The sequence below is a fragment of the Calypte anna genome, chromosome 3 (assembly GCF_003957555.1).
Source record: "Calypte anna isolate BGI_N300 chromosome 3, bCalAnn1_v1.p, whole genome shotgun sequence".
NCBI lineage: Eukaryota > Metazoa > Chordata > Aves > Apodiformes > Trochilidae > Calypte > Calypte anna.
The window spans coordinates 114646340-114671858 of NC_044246.1; the positions used below are offsets into that span (position 1 = coordinate 114646340).

General features: G+C 51.4%; 1 protein-coding gene across 1 annotated transcript in view; it reads left to right on the forward strand.

The window, feature by feature from the left end:
• Positions 1 to 25519, forward strand: part of NCOA1 (nuclear receptor coactivator 1) — a 197566-nt gene that overhangs the window by 133929 nt on the left and 38118 nt on the right. The window contains exons 3-4 of the mRNA XM_030447816.1: positions 3352 to 3458; positions 9134 to 9300. Coding sequence (XP_030303676.1) covers positions 3373 to 3458; positions 9134 to 9300 — 253 coding nt within the window. The 5' untranslated portion in view covers positions 3352 to 3372. The remainder of the gene's footprint in view (positions 1 to 3351; positions 3459 to 9133; positions 9301 to 25519) is intronic.

A 25519-nucleotide genomic window follows, 5' to 3' on the forward strand; every position in this document is an offset into this window, starting at 1 on the left:
TGCTGGCACCTACTTGGGGTTTCTGAATTTGGTGGATGAGCTCTCGTGCCCGTGGCACTGATTGCCTGGGCCCATAAAATGATTTCAGGACTGGTGATTGCTTCACCACCCATCAGCCCCATCTCTGGAGCATTGTTTTTGAAGCTCAGATTTGGAGCAGACGTTCAACCTGAGTGTAGAGGTGGGGAATTGGGGAGCCAAGATGTGTAACACCACCCTGGACACCTCAGTTGTGGGAGATAATGAAGCTGGTAGGGCTGGTTTGCATAGGGTCCCAGGATGGTTTGGGTGGGAAGGGAACTTAACAAAACCAATGAGTCCAACCCCTTATCTACAGCTGGAGCAGGGTGCTCCCAGCCCCATCCATCCTGGGCTGAGACACTGCCAGGGATGGGGCAGCCACAGCTTCCTTGGACAACCTGGGCAACCAGGGGCTCAGCACCCTCACCCCAAGCAATTCCTCCCTCACATCTCATCCCCAGCTCCCCTCTCCCAGCTCCAAACCCTTCCCCCTTCTCCTATCCCACTACAGCCCAGCCAGGACATCACCTTATTCCAGGCCACCACTAACCCATGTCCCACACCTGAGAATCACAGAATGCTCATGGCTGGAAAGGACCTTGGAGATCACCAAGTCCAACCAAACCATTTCTCCCTCCCTCCCTCCCTGCCCAAGATCTCCTCTCCATCTCCCCTCTCCCAGCTGCAAACCCTTCCCCCTCGCAGGCTCCCATCCCTCCAGGCCCTTGTCCCAAGTCCCTCCCCAGCTTTCCTGGAGCCCCTTCAGGCACTGGAAGGTGCTCTAAGGTCTCCCCGGTGCAGCCTTCTCTTCTCCAGCCTCAACACCCCCAACTCTCTCAGCCTGGCTCCAGAGCAGAGCTGCTCCAGCCCTCCCAGCAGCTCCAGGGCCTCCTCTGCACTGGCTCCAACAGCTCTGGGTCCTTCTGGTGATGGGGACCCCAGAGATGGACACAGCTTTACCCCAGGGGGGTCTCCCCAGAGCAGAGCAGAGGGGACAATCCCCTCCCTGGCCCTGCTGCCCACACTCTGGGGGTGCAGCCCAGCACAGGAGGTTTGGGTTTTGGGTTTCAATGTGAACCCCAGGCATCCTCAAGCATCCAGGGAGGGGATGAGATGCTCATGGCCATGTCCACCCCATGTCCGCCTCCACTGCTCTGAGGTCAGGAGGAGCCTTTCTGCAGATATGGGTTTGGACTCAGAGGACTTCCAGAACCTGGTGGGACTTCCAAAAGCTGGACCTTTAGTCCTCAGCTCTCTGAGCAGTTGGGGAGGCAGAACCCCCTTGGCTTTTGATGAGGAACCACCTTGCACCAGGCTCTGGGCAGCACATGGGAGGTGTTTGACAACCAAAGGAATCCCCCCCAAGCTTTTGGAATGGCTGAATAAAATACATGGGAGGAATCTGGGCTGTGGGAGCTGTGGATGTGGCTTCTAGGGTTTGTTTGCTCATACTCCATCAGCAGGCAGTGTGTGTTAGATGTCCAGCTCCTAGAAAGTTGTGGAAGGAATTAAAGGAATGGAGTTTAAGGACTCAGTCCTTCTACCCTCTAAACTATAAAATCCTGGTGCAGGGTCCTGGTACCTTGTGTCCCAGAGGTTCTGTCTTCTCGAAGCCATCAACTCTTCTAAAAATGAAATGGGGATTTTGGAGGGCAACATTATTTGGTGTTGCTTTATTCCCATGACTGGAAAAATCACAGAATGACTCCAGCAAAGCAAGGGCAGCCACGTGCACAGCTGGGTTGGTTTCTGGAGAAACTCCATTCCTTGGTTTAATGTGTTGTATGAGGTTTGGCTGTGTCCTGCAGATGGACACAGTCCCATTCTGGTTCCTGGAGTGGATTGTCTGAGTTCTCATCTCTAACAGTCTCATGGGCTTTGGCCAAACCCTTTAACACCCTTCAAGGTGAAGTGTCCAGAAATTGGCTTTTTTTTGCCCTTATTTGCCTTAAATAGTATTTTATTCAGTTGAATAGAAAAAATACAGTTAATAATTGTGTTTAATGTAATTTTTATTTACTTGTATTTTTGTATTTTAATTGTATTTAATGGTAATGCCAACTGCATTAGCATGTGGGATATTGCAGTGCCCCAGTCCTCATGACTTCTGGACCTTCTTTGGTCACTTAGACCTCTTATTTGCACAAGCTGACCCAACATCTGTGGAAATAACACCCCAAAAAGAATGAAATGTCCATTTGTTGGAGAGAGATGGAACCCAGGAGGTGCTTGGTGTTGGGACCAGCCAAGGACTGGCTGTGGTGGGGCTGGGAGGACTGTGGATGGGAAGCAGCCTCAGGAGGGGGTGGGGAAGGGGTCTGTGGGTGGGTGTCCCATCCTGGTAAGAGATGAGTCAGTTTGCAGCTCTAATTAAAGCCCAGAAAGGGGGGGAAGGAGGTGGTGGGGGAGCAGGAATGGAGGGGGGGGGGAGCATCCTCTGCCAACCATGAGTCAGAGGAGCAGGGGGGGAGATGGCAGAGGAGCTGAAGATGGGCTGAAGGAGAAGGAACCAAAGGAGAAGCAATCAAACACACAGAGCATTGGGCTGGGGTCAGGTAGTTGTTGGAATGATGGAAAATCTGTGGGGATAGAGGGAAGAGCTCAGTCTGTGGTGTAAAGCTGATGGTGCTGGTGGTGAGGGCTTGCTTGGCCAAGTGGTGACCTGAGGACTCTGAAATGAGGGTGAAATGATCACTGTGTTGTCTTCCCTTCGTGCCACTTCCTTCACAAATGAGGTGGGGACTCAAAAATACAACCTTGCCTCGGGCTACTTAACCTCTTCAGAGGTCACTGGGTCCATTTTTCCTGGCTCTGCCACGGAACTGCTCCTCCTACAGCCTCATCAACCTTCTGCATCCAGTTCTGCCCAGCTCCAGAGAGACAGGGAACTCCTGGAGAGGCAAGGAAGGTGATGGGGGGATTGGAGCATCTTCTGAGGAAAGGCTGAGAGAGTTGGGACTCTGGAGCCTGGAGAAGAGAAGGCTGAGGGGAGACCATGGTAATGTCTAGAAGTATCCAAAGGGTGGAAGGAGGATGGGGCTAGACCCAGTGACAGGGTGAGGGGCAATGGGCACAAGGTGGAACAAAGGGAGTTCCCTCTGAACATGAGGAAAAAATTTCTTTATTGTGAGTGTGCCAAGGCTGCCCAGGGAGGTTGTGGAGTCCCCTTCTCTGGAGATGCCCAAACCCCACCTGGATGCAGCCCTGTGGGATGTGCTCTAAGGGATCCTTGCTTTAGTGGAAGAGTTGGGCTCTCCATAGAGGTCCCTTCCAGCTCTGATAATTCTGTGATTCCCTGATTCTCCTGACCCTCTCTCTCTTGGCTTCCAGGTGCACAGTAGGTCAACCAACATGAGTGGCCTTGGGGACAGCTCAACAGACCCTGCCAACCCCGACTCTCGGAAGAGGAAAGGTTCACCCTGTGACACAGCCCAGAGGTACGTGTGCCACCCCCAAGCTGTCCCCTTCCCATGGTGGCTCTGTTTTCATTCCCAGCTCCTTGGCTGGGTCCTGGCTGCTGGAGCAGATGGAGCTTCCCAGCCACTTGGGAATGTTCACACTTCCCACCACCACTTCGCTTTGCTCTGAGCTGCACTGGGAGAGGGGAGCAGGATGGGAAGGCAGCTCCCCATCTGCTCAGCTCGTTAAGAGGTGGCAAAGGATGAGCAGAGAGGCTCATTAATCCAAGTTAATGGATTGGTTTTACAGAGCAAGAGGGGCTCAGGGGGTGTGGAGGAGCATCCAGCACAGATTTTCCTCCGGGGTAGAATTTCGGGCAGATAATTCTGCAGGGTCAACAGCTCATCCCAAACCTTCTGCCTCTCTGTGTCCGAATCCCCAGCAATCCCTGGTTTTGTGGCATTCAGAAGCTTTGGTGGAGACCCTTGTTCTGGGTTGTGCAGTTGCAGAGCAGGATGGGTTCCTGTCTGAAATGGTTTCATTTCCCTGAACTCCAAAGCTCAGCTTGCTGCAGATGGTTCTGACAGCTGAGAGAGTTGGGAGTGTTCAGGCTGGGAAGAGAAGGATGAAATAGGGAGACCTTAGAGCACCTTCCAGTGCCTGAAGGGGCTCCAGGAAAGCTGGGGAGGGACTTGGGACAAGGGCCTGGAGGGATGGGAGCCTGCGAGGGGGAAGGGTTTGCAGCTGGGAGAGGGGAGATGGAGAGGAGATCTTGGGCAGGGAGGGAGGGAGGGAGAAATGGTTTGGTTGGACTTGGTGATCTCCAAGGTCCTTTCCAGCCATGAGCATTCTGTGATTCTCAGGTGTGGGACATGGGTTAGTGGTGGCCTGGAATAAGGTGATGTCCTGGCTGGGCTGGAGTGGGCTAGGAGAAGGGGGAAGGGTTTGCAGCTGGGAGAGGGGAGATGGGGAGTGGATAAAAGGATGTCCTGGTCTGAAAGGACCAGGATAAAAAGCTGCCTGTGATCACACTGCCCCAAGACTGCCTGGGAGCCCACCAGCACCTTCTGGGCTGTGGAAGTTCCCATGGGGAGCAGCTGTGGCTGTGGGGAGGAGATGATGGCCCAGGTGACCCAAATGGAGCAATCACAGTCCTACTTCCCAAGGTGCTCAGGATAAAATGGCTTCAGGAGAGCCCTGGGTGATTTATGGGTTTGTGTGCTGGTTGGGTCAGGTCAGAGTTTTGAGTTGAGTTTTGAGTTTGAGTTGAGATTGAGTTGAGTTGAGTTGGGTTGGGTTGGGTTGGGTTTGATTGGTGTCTGTTTGGGGTCTGCTTGGTGCTGCTGCTCCTTGTTGCCTCACTGGAGAAGAACCTGGTCCATGGGGTCAGGTCACCTTCTGCCTTCCCAGGTAGGAGCTGCTTGGTTGCTCCAGGGCTGTTGGGGACTGTCACTGGGGGCCTCGACTTGGGCACCTCCATCTCTTTCCCAGTCCTGTGTGGGACTGTTCTGGGTTGGAGGTGACCACCTGAGGAGCAGGGGTCCCATATTTATATATTTCTATGTTTTTGTAGTTTAAGATCCCTATTTCATTAAGCCCATCCTAGTTTCTTCTTTCAACCTGGAAGTCTCTCTCTCTTCTTCCTGATTTTATTGTCCCCTGGGAGGGCAGTGGGGGGGATAACAGAGAGCATCTGTCACCTGCTTAGTGGTTAAAACTATGGAAAAAAAGGAGGAAATTGTTCACATGGAGGGTGGTGAGACCTTGACCCAGGCTGCCCAGAGAGGTGGGAGATGCCCCAAATCCCCACAACCATTCCAGGTGAGGTTTGACAAAGTTCTGAGCAACCTGCTCTGGTTGAAGATGTTCCTGCTCACTGCAGGGGTTTGGACTTGATGACCTTGAAAGGTCCCTTCCCACCCAAACCATTCTCTGGTTTTCTGTGGTTTGTTTCTAAGCACCTGAGAAAGCCCCACCTCTTGCTGACCCCAGAATAAAAGGTTGGGATATCAATTGTTTATAGAGAAACAGAAACTTCTGGATGGAGCTCGGTGAGTTTTTACCTCCACAAAGGTAATTTTCAGGAGGGTTGGTACAGATACTTCTCATTGCCTTGGCCATCCCACCCTGAACCCTGAGCTGAAGCCTCCCATGTCCTCTCTAGAGCTGCATCTTCCTCCAGAGCAGCTCCCAGATCACATCCAGGGTGGGGATGGACCTCATCCTCCTCCTCCTTAGCCTCACCTTAACATCTTCCAGAGCAGAGTGAACTTCAGAACTCCTTTGTTGAAAACCTGGAAGGTTCAACTCTTGCTTTTGATGACATTCTGGAGCCATAAAGCACAACCCACTGCTGTAATATTCTCATGATGCTTTTATGTAAGGAAAATTGGCCAATTCTCCCTCCTACAAGGTGGAAGTTGCCACAGCAACAGCGACATTAAAGCTTTGCATGAAATGAGCTCACCCACCACAGAGGGAATTTTATCTTTTTTTTTTTTTTCCCCCCCTCACCCCTGTGCTGTTGATTTTTTGGTTTGTGGGGAGAGCTCAGAATTAAGTTGACCTTCCCTAAAAATCAGCTCCTTCAAGAAGCCTCTTCCAGGAAAGTGTCATTGCTGGTGTCACCAATCCCTGGGCAGGAGTTGTCAGAGGTCCATGGCTGGGCAGAGGGTTCCTGCAGCAGGTGACCATCCATCCATCCTCTGGGAAGCTCCTTTTGGTGCCTCTCAGCCCTTGGCTCCCATGGGAGGGTAGGAAGAGCTCCTGCTCCCATCCCATCCCACTCTGGAGGAGTTTCCAGGTTGCTCCATGTGTCTTCCAGGAAAGGTCTCACAAAGGACTTGGACAAGACTGGTGGCCAGAGGAGAAGCATGGTTTGTGCTCTCCACCCCCCCAGCTGGCTTTGCCTTTTATTTTTTCCTTTTTTTTCCTTCTCATTCTGCTAAGGGAGGGTGGGATCATTCCTGCCATCCCTCTGGGCACTCAGGACACAGCAAGAGGAGAAGTGAGGTGATGGAGAGTGAGGTTGGGAGGTTCATCATCCCTGTGGTCATCAGGTATTTTCATGTGAAAGTTTAAACAGCAGAAAAAAAACCCAACCAAGAGACCAAACCTTCTTGTCAGACCTGGAAATTGAGGCCAGGAACATCTCCCCATTCCCACAGGCATCTCAGCAGCTTCTTGGTGTCCTGTAAATAATAGGGAATTTTTAGGAATTTTCTTAACATAGTGATGGATGTCCTGGGGAGGCTGTAGTGAAAAATCAGGTGGCTTATTGAAAACCAAATTGACAAAAGTGGCTGGAATTAGGAAAAAATAAGAAAACATCCATGCAGCCTACCTGAGGAGCCCCTTCAAGGGAAGGGTTGGTGGTATCTTATTCTCTTTGGGATTAATGCTCTTTCTGAAGGGTCTCTGAAGAGTTATCAGGATATATTCATGCTCTGGTTGGCTTGCCCTCCTCTCAACAGAGAAAATCACAGAATCCTAGAATGGGCTGGGTTGGAAGGGACCTCAGAGCTCATCAAGTCCAACCCTTGATCCACTTCCCCCGTGGTTCCCAGCCCATGGCACTCAGTGCCACATCCAGGCTCTTTGGAAAGATCTCCAGACACGGAGAATCCACTACTTCCCTGGGCAGCCCATTCCAATGCCTGATCACCCTCTCCAGAAAGAAATTCTTTCTCATCTCCAACCTAAACCTCCCCTGGCACAACTTGAGACCCTGCCCTCTTGTCTTGCTGAGAGTTGCCTGGGAAAAGAGCCCAACCCCCCCCTGGCTCCAACCTCCTTTCAGGGAGTTGCAGAGAGTGATGAGGTCTCCCCTGAGCCTCCTCTTCTCCAGCCTCAACACCCCCAGCTCTCTCAGCCTCTTCTCATAGGGTCTGTGCTCGAGTCCCTTCACCAGCCTGGTTGCCCTCCTTTGGACCTGCTCCAGGACCTCAATCTCCTTCCCCAGCTGAGGGGCCCAGAACTGGACACAGGACTCAAGCTGTGGCCTCCCCAGGGCTGAGCACAGGGGCAGAATCCCTTCCCTGGACCTGCTGGCCACGCTGTTCCTGACACAGCCCAGGATGCCATTGGCCTTCTTGGCCACCTGGGCACACTGCTGGCTCCTCTTCAGCTTCCTGGCAATCCAGACTCCCAGGTCCCTTTCTGCCACTCTGTGCCCAGCCTGGAGCTCCCCATGGGGTTGTTGTGGCCAAAGTGCAGGACCCGGCACTTGGAATGTTGAACCTCATCCCCTTGGGATCATCCCAACTCTCCAGTCTGTCCAGGTCCCTCTGCAGAGCCCTCCTGCCTTCCAGCTGATCCACACTCCCCCCAGCTTGGTGTCATCTGTGAATTTGCTGATGATGGACTCAATCCCCTCATCTAAATCATCAATAAAGATACTGAACAGCACTGGGCCCAACACTGATCCCTGGGGGACACCACAGCCGCCATTTTGATGCAGCCCCGTTCAGTACCACTCTCTGGGCCCGGCCCTCCAGCCAGTTCCTAACCCAGCACAGGGTGCTCCTGTCCAAGCTGGGGGCTGACAGCTTTTCCAGGAACCCACGACCCTGGGATTAAGAGTCCCATGCTCTACTGACTGAGGTAGCCGGGCATAAATAAACCAAACCTCTTCTTGAAGCCTTCAGCTGGACCTTGTTCAGTCACACAGCAGAACCCAACAGCATCTGTGGTGGGACAGAAATCTCCTTCTGAGCTGGGCTTCTGGGATCAACTTCTGCAACCAGTGTTTGCTCAGCTCTCCCATGAGCAATGGGGCCAGGAACATCTCACCATGCTCAGAGGCATCTCAGCAGCTCCTTGGTGTCAGTAAATTATAGGGGATTTTCAGGTGATAGAGTAATGGGCATTCTGAGGAAGTCAGAACAAGAAATTTAAGTGGTTTCTTGAAAACCAACCTCATAAAAAGCATTGCAAGTGGTGTAGAGCCATGCTGGGTGTGTTGAGGTGTCTTCATTTCATCCCCTGGTGGATGTAGAAGAAGATATTTAGGGCAAATGTGTCTCTGTGTGTCTGTTCCATATGCACACTTCATTTTGGTGGCTTTGACTCTTATAACATTGGTAAAGAAATGTGTCAGTGTCCTGAGTGGCTTCAATAAAGGCCACAAAAATAATAATTTCTCAATTCCCAGAATGTAGAAATAGTTGATGGGAGGTTTGGCTTGTGCAGTGGTTGGGACCTCATAGAAAAGCTGCATTTGGTGGGACAAAAAAGGTTGATCTCAGGAATATTTTTCATCGTCTCATCACCATTGACTCAAGTTTTCACTGTGGTGAACTCAGGTGGATGCTGTTCAACCTTTACGTGTGGATTTCAGATTTAATTTATCTCCAGCTGGAAGAGTGATTGGAAAACTGAGTCTGGAAATAACCCCTGGGGATTATTTGGGTTCTAACCCATTGATAACAACTGCTTCTGAGAGTTCTGACTGTCAGAGGTCTGGTTTTGGTGGCAGTGCCTGGGTTATCCTACACATCTCCCCTGGCATTAATTTTGAGGTTTAGATCCATAAAAATGCACAAAAACCTGAAGGAACTCCTCAATATTTTGGAGATCCAGAGCATGACCATTGCTCCTCTCAGTACTTGTATTTTCGGGTTCTTGTCCAGTGCCTGTGTGACTTGATTAAGCAATAGGGGGGGAAAAAATATCCTGAAAGTGACTTTTAATTTGATTTTCCTTTCTCTAACAGCAATGAAAAGCGGCGCCGGGAGCAGGAGAATAAATATTTGGAGGAGCTGGCAGAGCTGCTGTCTGCAAACATCGGGGACATCGACACCCTGAGCGTCAAACCTGACAAATGCAAGATCCTAAAGAAGACAGTGGACCAGATCCAGCAGATGAAGAGGTTGGAGCAAGGTAAGGCAGAAGGCTTCTACCTTGGCTTCTTGAGAAGCTTCTGAGTAAGAGTGTTCTCCTGGTGTCCTTCTGAATTCCATGAGCCCTCAGTGTGAGGAGTCCTGCAAACTGCAGGAAGCTCAACACGGCCAAGGGCAAGGTTCTGCAGCTGGGTGGAGGCAATCCCATGGAGAAATAGAGGCTGGGAGGAGAAAGGATTGAGGGCAGCCCTGAGGAGAAGGACTTGGGGGTGGGGGTGGTGGAGCAGAAGCTCAACATGAGCCCTCAGGGTGTGCTTGGAGCCCAGAACCCAACCATGTCCTGGGCTGCAGCAAAAGAAGCACAGAGAGGGGTCGAGGGAGGGGATTCTCCCCCTCTGCTCTGCTCTGCTGAGACCCCACCTGGAGTTGTGTGTCCAGTTCTGGAGTCCTCAACATCAGAAGGACACAGAGCTCCTGGAAGGTGTCCAGAGCAGAGCCACTCAAATGCTCAGAGGGCTGAGCACCTCCCTGGGAAGCCAGGCTGAGGGATTGGGCTTGTTCAGCCTGGAGAAGAGGAGGCTCCCAGGTGAGCTCAGAGCAACCTTCCAATATCTGAAGGGGCTCCAAGAAAGCTGGGGGAGGGCTTTGGACATGAGGGGGTAGGGAGAGGACAAGGGGAATGGGTTAAAACTGGAAGAGGGGAGAGTGAGGTTGGAGATGGGGGAGAAGTTCTTGAATTTGAGCCCCAGGTTGCCCAAGGAAGCTGTGGCTGCCCCATCCCTGGCAGTGTCTCAGCCCAGGTTGGATGGGGCTTGGAGCACCCTGGGCTGGGGCAGGTGTCCCATGCAGGGGGTTGGAACTGGATGAGCTTTAAGGTCCCTTCCAACCCAAATCATTCTATGTCTTAATTAATGAAAAACCATGACCTAATTGTTCCCTTATCTATAGTTTTTCTCCTGCTTTGATGGCAGCAGTAGCAGGGTGGGGGCTGCTTTGCCCCTGTTGCTCTGCTTGATGCCACCTTGGTTTGTGGTGCAAGGTGGCACTTTACACCCTGTATGTGCTTCCTCCTGAGCATTCTTTAGATTCAGATAATCACAAGTGGTTGTTGGGCTCCCAGGATCAGGCTCATTAAGTGCTTATCATCAATTCTGCTATTAAGTGCCAGCTGAAACCCCTGTTTATAGCTGGGGAAGGTGAAGGGCAGATAACTCTGCCACACACTCTGCAAGGCTTGGGAGAACCCTGTCCCTTTCTCAGATCTCTTCTCCTGCCAACCAAACAGATTAGAGGGGCCATTAAGCCACCTCCTGCCAATAAAATGAGGAGAGGAGCTTGAGAAACCTCATAAAGGTTAAAATTCACCCCGAGTCCCGACTCGTAGACTGAAATCTGGAAGTCCAAAGGGCTCCAGCAGTGCAGGGGAGAAGCTGTGAGGTGTGTTGAGGGGCAGGTAGGACTTGTTCAGGTCTCTTGGAGCTGGGTCCCAGCGTGGTCCTGGTCTTGGTTCTCCAGACCATCCTGGTCTGGAGAAGAGGAGGCTCAGGGGAGACCTCATCACTCTCTACAACTCCCTGAAAGGAGGTTGGAGCCAGGGGGCAATTGGGCTCTATCAGTCAGACAAGAGGCCAGGGGCTTCAGCTCTGCCAGGGGAGGGTTAGGTTGGATATTAGGAAAAAATTCCTTATAGAGAGGGTGATCAGACATTGGAATGGGTGCCCAGGGAAGTAGTGGATTCTCCATCCCTGAAGGTTTTTAAGAAGAGCCTGGATGTGGCTCTGAGTGCCATGGGCTGGGAACCACGGGGGGAGTGGATCAAGGGTTGGAGTTGGTGATCCCAGAGCTCCTTTCCAACCCAAATAATTCTGTGATCCCAGCTACCAGCTGCCCATCTCACACTCAGCTGCTTTGTCCCTTCTGCAAAGACCTTTTCCTTTGTGCAAAGACCTTTTCCTTTGTGCAAATACCTTTTCCTTCGTGCAATCATTTTATCCTTCTTACAACCACTGTGTCCTTTGTGCACAAGGTGAATCCTGCTCCTCGTGGGAGCTGAGAGCCCCTCATCCCTCAGGCTTTGCCTTTGCCAAAGCTCCTGCTGCCCACTCCGAGCAGGGAACAGATGTGAAGATTTTCCTCTGGGCACTCCATGGAGTCCTGGGATGGTTTTGGGTGGGAAAGGGACCTTTCAAGGTCATTGAGTCCTGCACTGAGTCCTGCATCTTCAACCAGAGCAGGTTGCTCAGAACTTTATCAAACCTCACCTGAAATGGTTGTGGGGATTTAGGGCATCTCCCACCTCTCTGGGCAGCCTGGGTCAAGGTCTCACCACCCTCCATGTGAACAATTTCCTCCTTTTTTTCCATGGTTTTAACCAATGAGCAGGTGACAGATCCTCTCTGTTATCCCCCCCCACTGCCCTCCCAGGGGACAATAAAATCAGGAATAAGAGAGAGAGACTTCCAGGTTGAATGAAGAAACCAGGGTGGGTTTAATGAAATAGGGATCTTAAACTACAAAAATACAGAAATATATAAATATGGGACCCCTGCTCCTCAGTTGGTCACCTCCAACCCAGAACAGTCCCACACAGGACTGGGAAAGAGATGGAGGTGCCCAAGTCCAGGCTCCCAGTGACAGTCCCCAACAATTTCTTCCTTCTCTCTGGTCTGAATCTCCCTCTTTTTGTTGAAACCCATCTCCTCCCAGCTCACTGGTCTTTCAGGCTGTCAATTTTGGGGTAAGCAGAGCAGCAAAACATTCAACTCGTGTTGCAGGGACTGCCCAGGCTTCCCGAGGAAGCAGGAAAACTGCTTTTAGATTTCATTCCACGTCGCATCCCGGGCTCAGGAAGGATTTTGGGAGTGGGTGGTGAGCACATCCAGGTTCCTGCTCGCTGCCACTTCTCTGGTCATTAGTTTTCTTGACATTGCACAGCAGGGCTGAACATTAACTAGGACAAGCACTACTTAAAAATATTATGCCTTGAGCTTTGCTCTGTCTTGCTGCTTTATCTAGCCCAGCGCCAAATGATGTGGGAAGAAGAAACTTCACCTGTATTTGTTCTTGGCAGTTTAGGGTGAGAGCGTTTTATGGGAGGAGGTAGGGAGAAGATGGCCAAAAAAAAATCAGAATATTTGTAGCCAGAGATGCTCCCCCGTCCTTGGAGTTTGCCTCCAGTTGTGTCTCCCTGCCTGTGTCCTTCCTCCTCTCGTCGTTTCTCAGCCATAAAGCTGATTAATATTTGCTAACTGCTGAGGATGTGGTTTGGTTGCTAAAGTGTTGGGGATGGGGACGTGTGGCTGTTGGGAAACTCCCCTGGAGATGTGATTTCATCTAGCAGAGAGGAGCAGGAGAGGTTGGTCCTTGCAGTGATGTCTTGCAGCAGGCTTAGGATCTCACAGAGCCACAGAAATCTCAGCAAATCGTGTTTTTCACCCCAATAATATGCACTCAAAACCCATAAGCAAGGGGAAGGGGGAATGATGCTAAACCTCATAGCAGAGCAGATTTTATTTAAAGAGCAACCAACGTCCTGTTAGGAGTTTAATTAAGGACGTGGAAGTGCAGAGCTGGGAGCTTGGGAAGGGGCAGGTGATATCCCAGGAGGAGCATCCTCCCCCCTGCCAGCTCTGGAAGGTTTGGAGGTCACATCCCACCTTGGGTCACCTTCAGGTTTAACCCTCAAAAAGGGTGTGGAGGAGCTAGCAGAAGCTTGCAGATGGATGCAGGCAGGGGCTGAGCCCTCCCTCCCATCCCCCTGCCTGCTGGGCTGCTATTTAAAGTATGAAGCAAATGCTTTTAGAAAAAAAATTCTGAGGGTCTGGACACCTTCCAACGTGAGTAATGTACAGTTGGCAGAACAAGGGGTTTGCGGCTGTGGCAGCAACCTGAAATCCCTCTGCCAAGACAGCAATAAAATCAGAGGAGGAAGAGGCCAAGCAGTTCATTTTTCAGCTTTTGTCCATCCCATATAAAAGTTAGCTTCATTTTTTTTTTATTTTCCCCTCAAAGTTGGATGTTGGAGCCCTTCGGCTGTGCTTGTGCACCCTGAGTAGCTCCAAAGGTCCCTGATGGGTGGTGTGGAGGTGAATCAGGAGCTGTCTCCTGCCTGGGCTCTGCTGGGCACTCTGTCCATCCATGGGGACCTCCCTCCTCATTGCCTCCAGACTGGCTTTGCAGCCAGCACATGGAGCTGAAGGTCCTGTCCTGGGGTGGGTCCTCTGCTCCAGACCATGATGTCAGAATCAGATGTTCTGTGGAGCTGAGTTTGCTCAAGGTTCATTCCTGGGCTGCATCCCCAGGGTGTGAGCAGCAGGGCCAGGGAGGGGATTGTCCCCTCTGCTCTGCTCTGGGGAGACCCCCCTGGGGTAAAGCTGTGTCCATCTCTGGGGTCCCCATCAGCAGAAGGACCCAGAGCTGTTGGAGCCAGTGCAGAGGAGGCCCTGGAGCTGCTGGGAGGGCTGGAGCAGCTCTGCTCTGGAGCCAGGCTGAGAGAGTTGGGGGTGTTGAGGCTGGAGAAGAGAAGGCTGCACCGGGGAGACCTTAGAGCACCTTCCAGTGCCTGAAGGGGCTCCAGGAAAGCTGGGGAGGGACTTGGGACAAGGGCCTGGAGGGATGGGAGCCTGCGAGGGGGAAGGGTTTGCAGCTGGGAGAGGGGAGATGGAGAGGAGATCTTGGGCAGGGAGGGAGGGAGGGAGAAATGGTTTGGTTGGACCTGGTGATCTCCAAGGTCCTTTCCAGCCATGAGCATTCTGTGATTCTCAGGTGTGGGACATGGGTTAGTGGTGGCCTGGAATAAGGTGATGTCCTGGCTGGGCTGGAGTGGGCTAGGAGAAGGGGGAAGGGTTTGGAGCTGGGAGAGGGGAGATGGGGATGAGATGTGAGGGAGGAATTGCTTGGGGTGAGGGTGCTGAGCCCCTGGTTGCCCAGGTTGCCCAAGGAAGCTGTGGCTGCCCCATCCCTGGCAGTGTCTCAGCCCAGGTTGGATGGGGCTTGGAGCACCCTGGGCTGGGGGAGGGGTCCCTGACCATGGTTTGGGTTGGATCTCCATGATCTTTAAGGTCCCTTCCCACCGAAACCACTCTTGGATTCTGTGACTGTGCCTAACCCTGCTGGACCTGCTGGTGCTCCCAGAGTGAGGGATGCTCTCTGGTTTTATCCTGCCTCAGTCACCAGGCTTTAAGGTCCCTTCCAACCCAAACCAATCTGGGATGAGCTCAGAACAGCACTTTCTGTGGTGAAACCCCCCTGGACAGGGCAGGCTGGAGAGTTTCACTGCTCCACATGTCTGACTTGTAGGGTTAGCATGAAGCTTGTTAGAAGACACCATCAGAGCATCTTGGTGGAGCTGCAGTGGAGCCAGAGGGCTGCAGGACAGGGAGGAGGCTGTGTTGCTGCCTGGAAGGCAGCTGGTGTCTGGTGCAAATGGAGAAATAAAGCATCTTGGTCATTTAAGAGAGCACAAAAATGAGTAGGGATGTTGGAAAATCTGTGTTGATGAATGAACCACCACTTTTTTTGCTTCTTTTCTGTAAAACAATGCAACACCTGATGCCTGCTGCAAGGAGGTGGGGGTCACCCCTACCCTGAGGAGGGGCAGAGCCTCAGCATCCAACCCCCCTGTGATGCAGTGGCACGTGGGCTCCAGAAAGGTTTCTCCCTTTCCCCCAGATGCCTTTTGTTTTTTTAATAAAACACCTGGGTTTGGGGAGGTGGTAACCTTTGAGAAGGGGCAATAAACAGTGTGCAGAGATCTGAGAGAGATGGGAGCTGACAAGAGGGCTCATCTCATCTCCCTTCTAGAGCTCCCAACCTTGGCAGTGTCCTTTTTTTTAAAATCTGAAGCCACTCAGTCTTTTTTTTTTTTTTTGTTCCCCAAAGCCCTCCCCGTTGATAGGTTCCTTAATTTCCTTCCAGAGCAGGAGCATCAATCCAAGCCCTTAATAGAATAAATCAAAGAATATTGAGCTTTTCATTACGCCACCTCCAAACCTCCATCAGCCATAGAAAGTTGTCCTTGAAACACCTCCTAAAGCTTCACAAGTGACTCTTCCACTGCTGGTGGCCAAGGGACCTCCTTCCCACTCTCCTTCCTGCCTTCCCTCATCACTCTTCCTCCCCCTGTGCTGCCATATGTCTTCTTCTGCAAGAATTGATGCACAAAGCATCAACTTCACCTGGTCCAGGAGCAAGCACAGCACGGATCCCAGCTCCTCCAGGACACCTGGGGTGATGCCCATGAGTTTTGGGTCCTGCGAGGTCCAAAAGCCCCAGCAGATTGATTTCTGTGGTTGCCAAAATCAAGGCTGGATGCCTTGTTTGCTTGGAGTTGTATAAATTCACTGAGCTCATGAAGGAGCCGGAGCTGCTTCTGCAGTGCAGGGTTTCTTGGGGTGATGGGGAGTTGTGGGACCTCGTGTAGGGCACCTTCATTCCCCCTGAAGTCTGGGTTTTTAGTGGTAGAGCTGCTGAATTTAGTCTTACAGGTGTTTAAGGGGGGAAAATGTATTTCACTGATTTCACTGGAAATATAGTGCACTGATTTTTATCAGTGCAGTTTTTAGTTGGTAACAGCAACCTGGTTTAGGGACATTATAAAAGGCAAAGGATGAGCTTGCTTTCCCAAACATTTCTCTTGTCAGCCTACAAAGATGACCCTCAACTTTTAAGCTGAGTGATTTGGGGCAGGAAGGGAGAGGGAAACTATTTTTTGAGCCTTTACTTTGAAATCTTTCAGGGATTTTTAGCCACAGGAGGATTTTTGTCTCATCTTGGAGCACACAAAAATTCCCCAACTACTTCTTCTACTGCATGAAGGTGTCCTCTTTGGGGCCACCAAAAGCAATTGTGTCCTCCTGACATCTTTTGATTTGGTTTTTTTCCCCCCCAAAATGTGGCATTAATAAGATTGCCTCCTTCAGGCAAGTTTGTGCTGCTTTGACACTAGGAGAAATCAACCCAAAAAGAAAAGAGGACCTTTGATGGAAGACCCCCCCACCTCTTTGGAAGTTAACCTACTTGGGGAAGTAATTTCCCTGTAGGTTAATTAAGTGAAGTAGATGAAATAATTATTGATTCTGGCTGCTGGGTTGCCTACAATCGTTGGGCTGTTGGTGGCTTTCCTTTAATTAAGTGTCCCCATTGTCTTTTCAGATGTTTGGGATTGGCCCTGGGTTTGTTTTTGTGGTGTACACGTAGGATTTCTGGTGCAGAGAGGTCCTGGGTCCTCAGTGGGACATCTGGCAGCTTCTTCAGGAGTGACCAGCAGCAAAAAAACCCCAACTCTTGGCTTTGTCTTTAACCAGAAATGGTCAGAAAATGAAGCAGTGGCCTGGGAAGAGGCTTCTCCCACAGCTGGGGATGGTGGTGTGGGGTTTTGGGGAGAGGAGAGGAGGAGACCTTGTTCTTGGGCTCTGAGTCAAGAGGCACTTCTTGTCCCAGCACCTGAGTGATGTGGTGGGATATTCAGGATGAGAACAGGATTGCCAGGAAACCACAAAGTGAATCCTTGCCTGAGATGTGTGGAAGGCAGTGGTGGAGCTGAGACCCTGGGAGAGCTTTACCCCAAAGCAGAGGAACCCAGGGCAGAGCAATCAAAGGCTTTCAGCTGAACAGGAGCCAGCAGTGTGCCCAGGTGGCCAAGAAGGCCAATGGCATCCTGGGCTGTGTCAGGAACAGCGTGGCCAGCAGGTCCAGGGAAGGGATTCTGCCCCTGTGCTCAGCCCTGGGGAGGCCACAGCTTGAGTCCTGTGTCCAGTTCTGGGCCCCTCAGCTCAGGAAGGAGATTGAGGTGCTGGAGCAGGTCCAGAGAAGAGCAAGGAGGCTGTGAAGGGGATCCAGCAGAATTGCTGTGAGGAAGGGCTGAGGGAGCTGGGGGTGTTGAGGCTGGAGAAGAGGAGGCTCAGGGGAGACCTCATCACTCTCTCCAACTCCCTGAAAGGAGGTTGGAGCCAGGGGGGGGTTGGGCTCTTTTCCCAGGCAACTCTCAGCAAGACAAGAGGGCAGGGTCTCAAGTTGTGCCAGGGGAGGTTTAGGTTGGAGATGAGAAAGAATTTCTTTCTGGAGAGGGTGATCAGGCATTGGAATGGGCTGCCCAGGGAAGTAGTGGATTCTCCGTGTCTGGAGATCTTTCCAAAGAGCCTGGATGTGGCACTGAGTGCCATGGGCTGGGAACCACGGGGGGAGTGGATCAAGGGTTGGACTTGATGATCCCTGAGGTCCTTTCCAACCCAAATGATTCTGGGATTCTTCTGCCCTCACGCTGCCCTCAGCCCCCAGGGTTTTGTGTCTGCTGTTCATAGGGACAGAACTCTGCAGGGATGTGCTTTGGAAAATCTGGATTATGTGATCCCTGCAAACATTCCAGAACAGGTTGGATGATCCTGGATTAATTTTCATACAATCCCAGCCTGGTTTGGGTTGGAGGGAACCTTAAAGATCAACCTTGCTCCTGGTGGGCAGGGACACCCCCAGCAGCCCAGGGTGCTCCAAGCCCCATCCAACCTGGGCTGAGACACTGCCAGGGATGGGGCAGCCACAGCTTCCTTGGGCAACCTGGGCAACCAGGGGCTCAGCAATGGGCAGAGCGTGGCCAGGCTGCTCTCAGGTGACCCAAAGCCACCTCTTCTCTAGACTGGACAAACCTCTTCCATTGGCTTCCCATCTCCAGATCAGTGCTCCAGCCCCAACCATCCCAGTGGCTTCCATTGAACTCCCTCCAGTTTGTCTTATACTGGGCACCCAGAACTGGACGAAGTGTCTGGATGTGGTACCCAGGGTGGGTTGGAGTGGCAGAGAGGTCCCAGGGACTCTGGATCCCAGGGATGTCCAGCTATGTCCCCATGTCACATCCTAGCACCTTTTTTGGTGGCTGGAGAGATGCCCAGCATGGGTGTTGCTGCTAGGAGGAGAGGGTGACAGGATGCCCTCAGTGCTGCCTTTCTCCCTTCCAGGTTGAGATTGAGATGAACTATCAGGTTCTGAGAATGGAGGTACCAGAGCAGGACAGTTTTCTGAAGTAGAAGAAGACACTGTAGAGTTTTTGTGTAGTCCAAGAAGGGATGGAAACCCTTGGGAAATCATTAAATGAAGTTGAAGAAATTGCCTGAGCTCAAAGCATCCCAGGGATGTGTTAGAAACAGAAGTTCAGGTCTAACATTAGAGGTTGGATGGAAGAACAAAGGCAGGCAGCAGAATGGCATCTGAGGAGCCACACAATTGGAAATGGAGTAGATGAAAACAGCTTTAAGGGGTTTACATTAATTAAAGGCTGTTTGGTTGGTGGTTTTTTTTTTTTAATTAATTAATTAAAACCACATTAAGGTTCGTGTCAAATCTAAAATTAGATTGGAATCTCTTCAGGCTACAGCTGTCAGCCTGGTGCTGCAGCCTCCTCTTTAAACTCATTGACTTTATTGGAGTTATCCTGATTTTTTTTTTTTTTTTTTGCTTCAAGGGAGGTCAGAGAAGGGATCTTTACTTTGTCCTGGGAAAGGGGTTTGCAGCCTCCGGGTTCCTCAGCTTTTATCCCAAGGGTTCTCCCATGAGGATGTCTCTGGGTGTTTGCAGGTGCCAGGGAGGAAAACTCCTGGTTCATCTTGGATGGATGAAGTGTGAGCAGCAGGGCCAGGGAGGGGATTGTCCCCTCTGCTCTGCTCTGGGGAGACCCCCCTGGGGTAAAGCTGTGTCCATCTCTGGGGTCCCCATCAGCAGAAGGACCCGGAGCTGTTGGAGCCAGTGCAGAGGAGGCCCTGGAGCTGCTTGGAGGGCTGGAGCAGCTCTGCTCTGGAGCCAGGCTGAGAGAGTTGGGGGTGTTGAGGCTGGAGAAGAGAAGGCTGCACCGGGGAGACCTTAGAGCACCTTCCAGTGCCTGAAGGGGCTCCAGGAAAGCTGGGGAGGGACTTGGGACAAGGGCCTGGAGGGATGGGAGCCTGCGAGGGGGAAGGGTTTGGAGCTGGGAGAGGGGAGATGGAGAGGAGATCTTGGGCAGGGAGGGAGGGAGGGAGAAATGGTTTGGTTGGACTTGGTGATCTCCAAGGTCCTTTCCAGCCATGAGCATTCTGTGATTCTCAGGTGTGGGACATGGGTTAGTGGTGGCCTGGAATAAGGTGATGTCCTGGCTGGGCTGGAGTGGGCTAGGAGAAGGGGGAAGGGTTTGGAGCTGGGAGAGGGGAGCTGGGGATGAGATGTGAGGGAGGAATTGCTTGGGGTGAGGGTGCTGAGCCCCTGGTTGCCCAGGTTGCCCAAGGAAGCTGTGGCTGCCCCATCCCTGGCAGTGTCTCAGCCCAGGTTGGATGGGGCTTGGAGCACCCTGGGCTGGGTGAGGGGTCCCTGACCATGGTTTGTGTTGGATCTCGATGCTGTTTAAGGTCCCTTCCCACCCAAACCAGTCTGGGATTCTGTGACTGTGCTTAACCCTGCTGGACCTGCTGGTGCTACCAGAGTGAGGGATGCTCTCTGGTTTTATCCTGTCTCAGTGCCCAGGTTTTCACCACAGGTTTGAGGGCTCCAGGGAAAGAAACCCAACCCTGCCCTGGAGGCCAGGCTGGATATCAGCAGGGGGAGGGAATTTTCCTCCTTGGCTTCTGTAGGTGCCCACTGGAAGCCCTCAAGTGTGAGGCTGATCCATGGTAAAGGCAGTGCAAGCAGCTCCAGTCCTTTCCACTGTTTAAATTCCTCCTTCCAAGAATCCTTTTGAGATCCTGAAGAGGGTGAAACCACTTTCTGATTTTTGATGGAAATGAGTTTCAGATTATTTCTGTGCTTATGTTGTCCTTAATTTGGTTTATTCCTCCTTCTGTTTTGTAACTCCTGCCCTTCCCAAATGTACTTTTATAGAATTATTTCTCTTGTTCTCTACCTTCATAGAATCACAGATTTGTCTTGGTTGGGAAAGACCTTTAAATCCATCAAGTCCTGCTCTACACCTAGCACAATCCCAAATCCCCCACTGAACTTCTCAGTCACCAAACCAAGTTTTCTTAGGATCTTTTGCTTTGGAAAGTTATTCCTTTCCTTTAATCAACCCAGCAGCTCTTTTCTGTCCTTCTTCCAACTGAATTTTATTTCTCTTGAGTGGTTTGGCCCCCACTACAATGATTTTTCTTATTGGATCTTACCACTATCTAATTCTGGTACCATCCCTGGTAAAATGGAGGTAACTTCTCATCTCTTCTCTCACCTCCATTAAGCTATTCCCACCTTTCATCCAACTCTTGGGTGGTGCCCATGACCTCCAAGTAGTAGAAAGTGGGAGAAATGAGCACAGTTGAGCAGAGCAATTGGGTGATTTTTCTACCATTTGGTCCATTTGTTAGCAGCTCAACCCACCCTGGAATTGGTGCCAGAGGAACAGAACTGGGGAACTCTCCTTATCCTGGTGAAACATTTTTCTTCCCAAGACTGAGTTTCATGGAGTTTCTTGGGAGTCTCTGCTAGATCTTGGGATCCTGGGAAATAGTGCTTTTCAAGGAAAATGGGAGATCTTGGAAGCAAAAGCAGTCAGTGTGGAGTTGGGATATGGTGAAAAGCAAGGTGGGCTGCTCTTGGGTGATATTATGGAGTTGGTGGGACACAGCTGAGAGCTCAGGCATGGTATCCACACTGGAAGGAGATGGCAAAATCCTGGGAACTTGGAGAGGAGAGCCATGGAAAAAGCCAGAGGCTGGAGAAAATGTCTTTCAGCTTGGATGGTTGAAGAGCTCAGTTGAGTTGTAACTGGGAAGGAGTGGGGACGTGGTGATGACACCATAAACACTGAGGAGAATGGAAAGTGCTGGCTACAAAAAGAGGTTTTTAAACCCAGTGTAACAGCAAATGACTCAAAGCAGAAGCCAGACAGAAAGAAATTAGGCCGAGGGCCCAGAGTTACATCTGGGAGGGTGTTGCTCTGGGAACTGCTGCCAAGGGAAGGGGTGGGTTTAGCCAAGCAGAAGTTCATGGGTCGTGGTGATGGCAGTGGGTGAACTTTGGTGGCTTTGGATAGAAGTCAGACTGGTTTGTAGTGATCCCTGCTTGCCTTCACCTCCATAAATCTGAACGTTTGGATTTTGGGAAGTGCCTGGAGAGCTGAGTCCCTGCCTGCATCAACAACTTCTGCCAGCACAAAGCCAGAGTGAGGGTCCTGAGCATCCCTGTGGGTCCAGGGGCATTGCCCTTCTTGGGATGAAAACCTCAGAGTGATGTGATCAGAGTGCTGAATGGCACCTCAGGGATGGGTTGGTTGGAGCAGATTGGGGGAATTTCACTCCCTCCCCTTCTCCATGGTTTGGTGTTGAAGGGATGGCAATTTCCCAACCCTCCCTGCCCAGCCCTCCCTGCAGAGACTGCTGAAGTCTCTCTGGAATCTGTTTTATATCAGGGATTGATTTCTGATACAAACTCCCCCCAGGTCAGTCCTATAAAAAAACAAAAAAACCCAAACCAAACAAAACAAAACCATCTCTGCCTATGCAGCAAAGCCAGGGAGCATCCTCTGGATATGTTGATTTTATGGAGTCCTACCACCTACAAAGCATGTCAATAAAATTCTCATCCCTGCTCTGACAGTTTTAATTGAGCTGGCAGCTTAAATATAGACCAAGGGGAAGGGGAGGCTGCTAAGAATTGCAGCGACCTCTCCAAATGCTGCCTTTCTTTTTAACAAGTGAACATTTGGTTATTACATCCTCAAGCTTCCAAGCATCTCACACTGTCAAGAACTAATAAATCCTTTAGCACCTCGCTGGAAGAAGAGGAGCTGATAGGATGGCACAGGGGGGTGGATGGATCATGCAGAGACTCATAAACCACCTGTAGAAGTCACTCCTCCTCTTGCCTTCTGCTGTGCCAGAGGAGCTTTACTTCCCCCCCCTCTTGTTTTTTTGTCTTTCCTCTTTGAATCAATTTCATTTATAAGAGAGGCAGGAAAAGAGAAGGGGGAAAAAAAATCCCCTTTCTCAAAAAAACCTCTTCCTGACCCTCCTTGTCCTCTGTGGAGATGAACAAAACCTCTTTGGAGATTCTTCTTCCCCCACGTTGGCATTCCAGCAGGATTTTTGTGGAAAGAAAAGGACCTTAAAGATCCTCTGGACAGGCAGGGACACCCAGAATCATGGAGTCACAGAATGGTTCCAGGGTGCCACCAGCCCAGGGTGCTCCAAGCCCCATCCAACCTTCAACACTGCCAGGGATAGGACAGCCACAATTTCTCTGGGCAAATTTGACCTCTTCTGAGCTTGTCCTCCCTCTGCTTTGGATCCCAGTTTGGTTGGTTGATGATCAGATAAAGGTGACCCATATAGTGGATGAGGGGAAGGCTGTGGATGTGTTCTACCTGGACTTCAGCAAGGCCTTTGACACCATCTCCCACAGCATCCTCCTGAGAAAGCTGTCAGCCCACAGCTTGGACAGGAGCACCCTGTGCTGGGTTAGGAACTGGCTGGAGGGCCGGGCCCAGAGAGTGGTGCTGAACGGGGCTGCATCAAAATGGCGGCTGTGGTGTCCCCCAGGGATCAGTGTTGGGCCCAGTGCTGTTCAATATCTTCATTGATGATTTAGATGAGGGGATTGAGTCCATCATCAGCAAATTCACAGATGACCCCAAGCTGGGGGGAGTGTGGATCAGCTGGAAGGCAGGAGGGCTCTGCAGAGGGACCTGGACAGACTGGAGAGTTGGGATGATCCCAATGGGATGAGGTTCAACATTCCAAGTGCCGGGTCCTGCACTTTGGCCACAACAACCCCATGGGGAGCTCCAGGCTGGGCACAGAGTGGCAGAAAGGGACCTGGAAGTCTGGATTGCCAGGAAGCTGAAGAGGAGGCAGCAGTGTGCCCAGGTGGCCAAGAAGGCCAATGGCATCCTGGGCTGTGTCAGGAACAGCGTGGCCAGCAGGTCCAGGGAAGGGATTCTGCCCCTGTGCTCAGCCCTGGGGAGGCCACAGCTTGAGTCCTGTGTCCAGTTCTGGGCCCCTCAGCTCAGGAAGGAGATTGAGGTGCTGGAGCAGGTCCAAAGGAGGGCAACCAGGCTGGTGAAGGGACTCGAGCACAGACCCTATGAGAAGAGGCTGAGAGAGCTGGGGGTGTTGAGGCTGGAGAAGAGGAGGCTCAGGGGAGACCTCATCACTCTCTCCAACTCCCTGAAAGGAGGTTGGAGCCAGGGGGGGGTTGGGCTCTTTTCCCAGGCAACTCTCAGCAAGACAAGAGGGCAGGGTCTCAAGTTGTGCCAGGGGAGGTTTAGGTTGGAGATGAGAAAGAATTTCTTTCTGGAGAGGGTGATCAGGCATTGGAATGGGCTGCCCAGGGAAGTAGTGGATTCTCCGTGTCTGGAGATCTTTCCAAAGAGCCTGGATGTGGCACTGAGTGCCATGGGCTGGGAACCACGGGGGGAGTGGATCAAGGGTTGGACTTGGTGGTCTCTGAGGTCCCTTCCAACCCAGCCAGTTCTATGATTCTATGACCTGGCAGCCCTTGGGGTGCAGGAGGATGATGAGATCCATCCCACCTCTCCGTAGCAGCAGTGATGGAGGCATCTCCTCTGAGCCTGGCCACCAAATGTCCTGTGCTGGAGGGGTTCAGAGGGCAGCTGCCCCCTGCATGGTCCTCCCACCTCCATTATTGACCCATCAGAATTTTTCCAGCCTTCTATTGCCTCAGAAGCAAGAGAAGTGACACAATAAACCTCTTTTCCTAGGGGAACAATAAAAAAAAAACAAAACCAAACACCAAACAGACCTGAACTTGGAGCCAGCTGTGCAAGTCCTTCTGTTTTCATTTCAGATTTTCCCCTGAATAAACTTCTATAGACCTTAATCCTCCTAATGCTCCTGTGAGCAGAGAAATAAAGGGAGATTTGTACAAGGAGATAAGAGGTTTTGTTATGCTGAGCAGTATGGTTGGGTAAAGCAAACAAACTTGCCAGGACACGAGCAGGAGAGTTTTAGGAACCATCTCACTCCCTCTGGGGCCACTTTATTCCCTAGTGCCCAGCTTCTGAGCTTCTCATCTGGTTTCTTCTTCTTCCCCCCAGACCCAGGATTTCATTAGGAGGTGTTTGGTGGCACTTTAAGCCCCACCAGAGCCTTGGGTAGATACCAAACCCCCCCTTTGGATGCTTTTTAATGAGGTTTGTGATATTAAATTATATTAAATACCCTGGAGGGGTTTCAAAGCTGTGGAGCTGTGGTGCTGATGAGGGACGTGGGATTTTTTCTTGGACTTAGCAGTGCTGAGTAAATGGTTGGACATGATGATCTTAAAGGTCTTCTCCAACCAAAACCATTCTATGATTCTATGATTCTATTTCTCATTGTCTATTCTGCCCTCTGTATATAGGAAGGCCACCTTCCAAGAGAAGTTTTCATTAATAAATTAAACCTCCAGTCTCAGCTAACAACCCTTTAAATCACTAAGTCCATATTATGATGAGCTGGGCTGATGGACACTGGAGTGATGGGTCAGGTTCTTCAGGATGATGTTTGCCCTGGCTATGGGGTCAACATAGATGTGGTTTTATGGGTGCAGGAACTGCTTGGGACCATCCTTGGTCCTTCAAAAAGTAGCTGCAGGTAGTGGCACCTTCATTCTGTGAGTCTTGGTGGTATTCCCAGGGGGAGCCAAAGGATGGATGTGCAGCCTCATTCCTCAGCTCTCAGGTCCTTGCCTTGGGATAGGGAGCACCCCAAGGTGCTGTGCCCTCCTCCTACCCCCTGAGAGCATCCAGCTCCTGGGGCCAAACCCCCAGCCTGGCAGATGATGATTGCCAGGTTCATTTTGGGGTTGAGATCCTCCTGAGCACACAGGACAAGGAAACAGGCTTGGTCTGTCTTCTCCAGGTGCATTCCCAGAGTAGGAAGCTCCATCTTCTCTTTTGCCTTCCTATACCACCTGGCTCCATCTCCTCTGGGTGGCTTCCCATACCACCTGGCTTCATCTTCCCTAGGTATCTTCCCTATGGAAGATACCATCTTCCCTTGGCTCCATCTCTGGGGGGCTTCCCACAGCCATCCCCAGTTCCCACAGCCATTCCCACAGTTCCATCTTCTCTGGATAGCTTCCCATATGGAATTGCTCTCTTTTCTCTTTCTGCCTTTCCATCCTGGGTGACTCCATCTTCTCCGAGTGACTTCCCACACCAGAACTTTCCACCTTTTGAGCACTCCCTGTAGCATGGAGCTTACTCCTGCCCATCACATCTCATGGCCCAAAGCTGCACTTGAAGCTCCTGAGCACACTCATGCTCAGCTCACCCTTCAGTTCACCACCTGCTTGGCCTTGACCTCTGA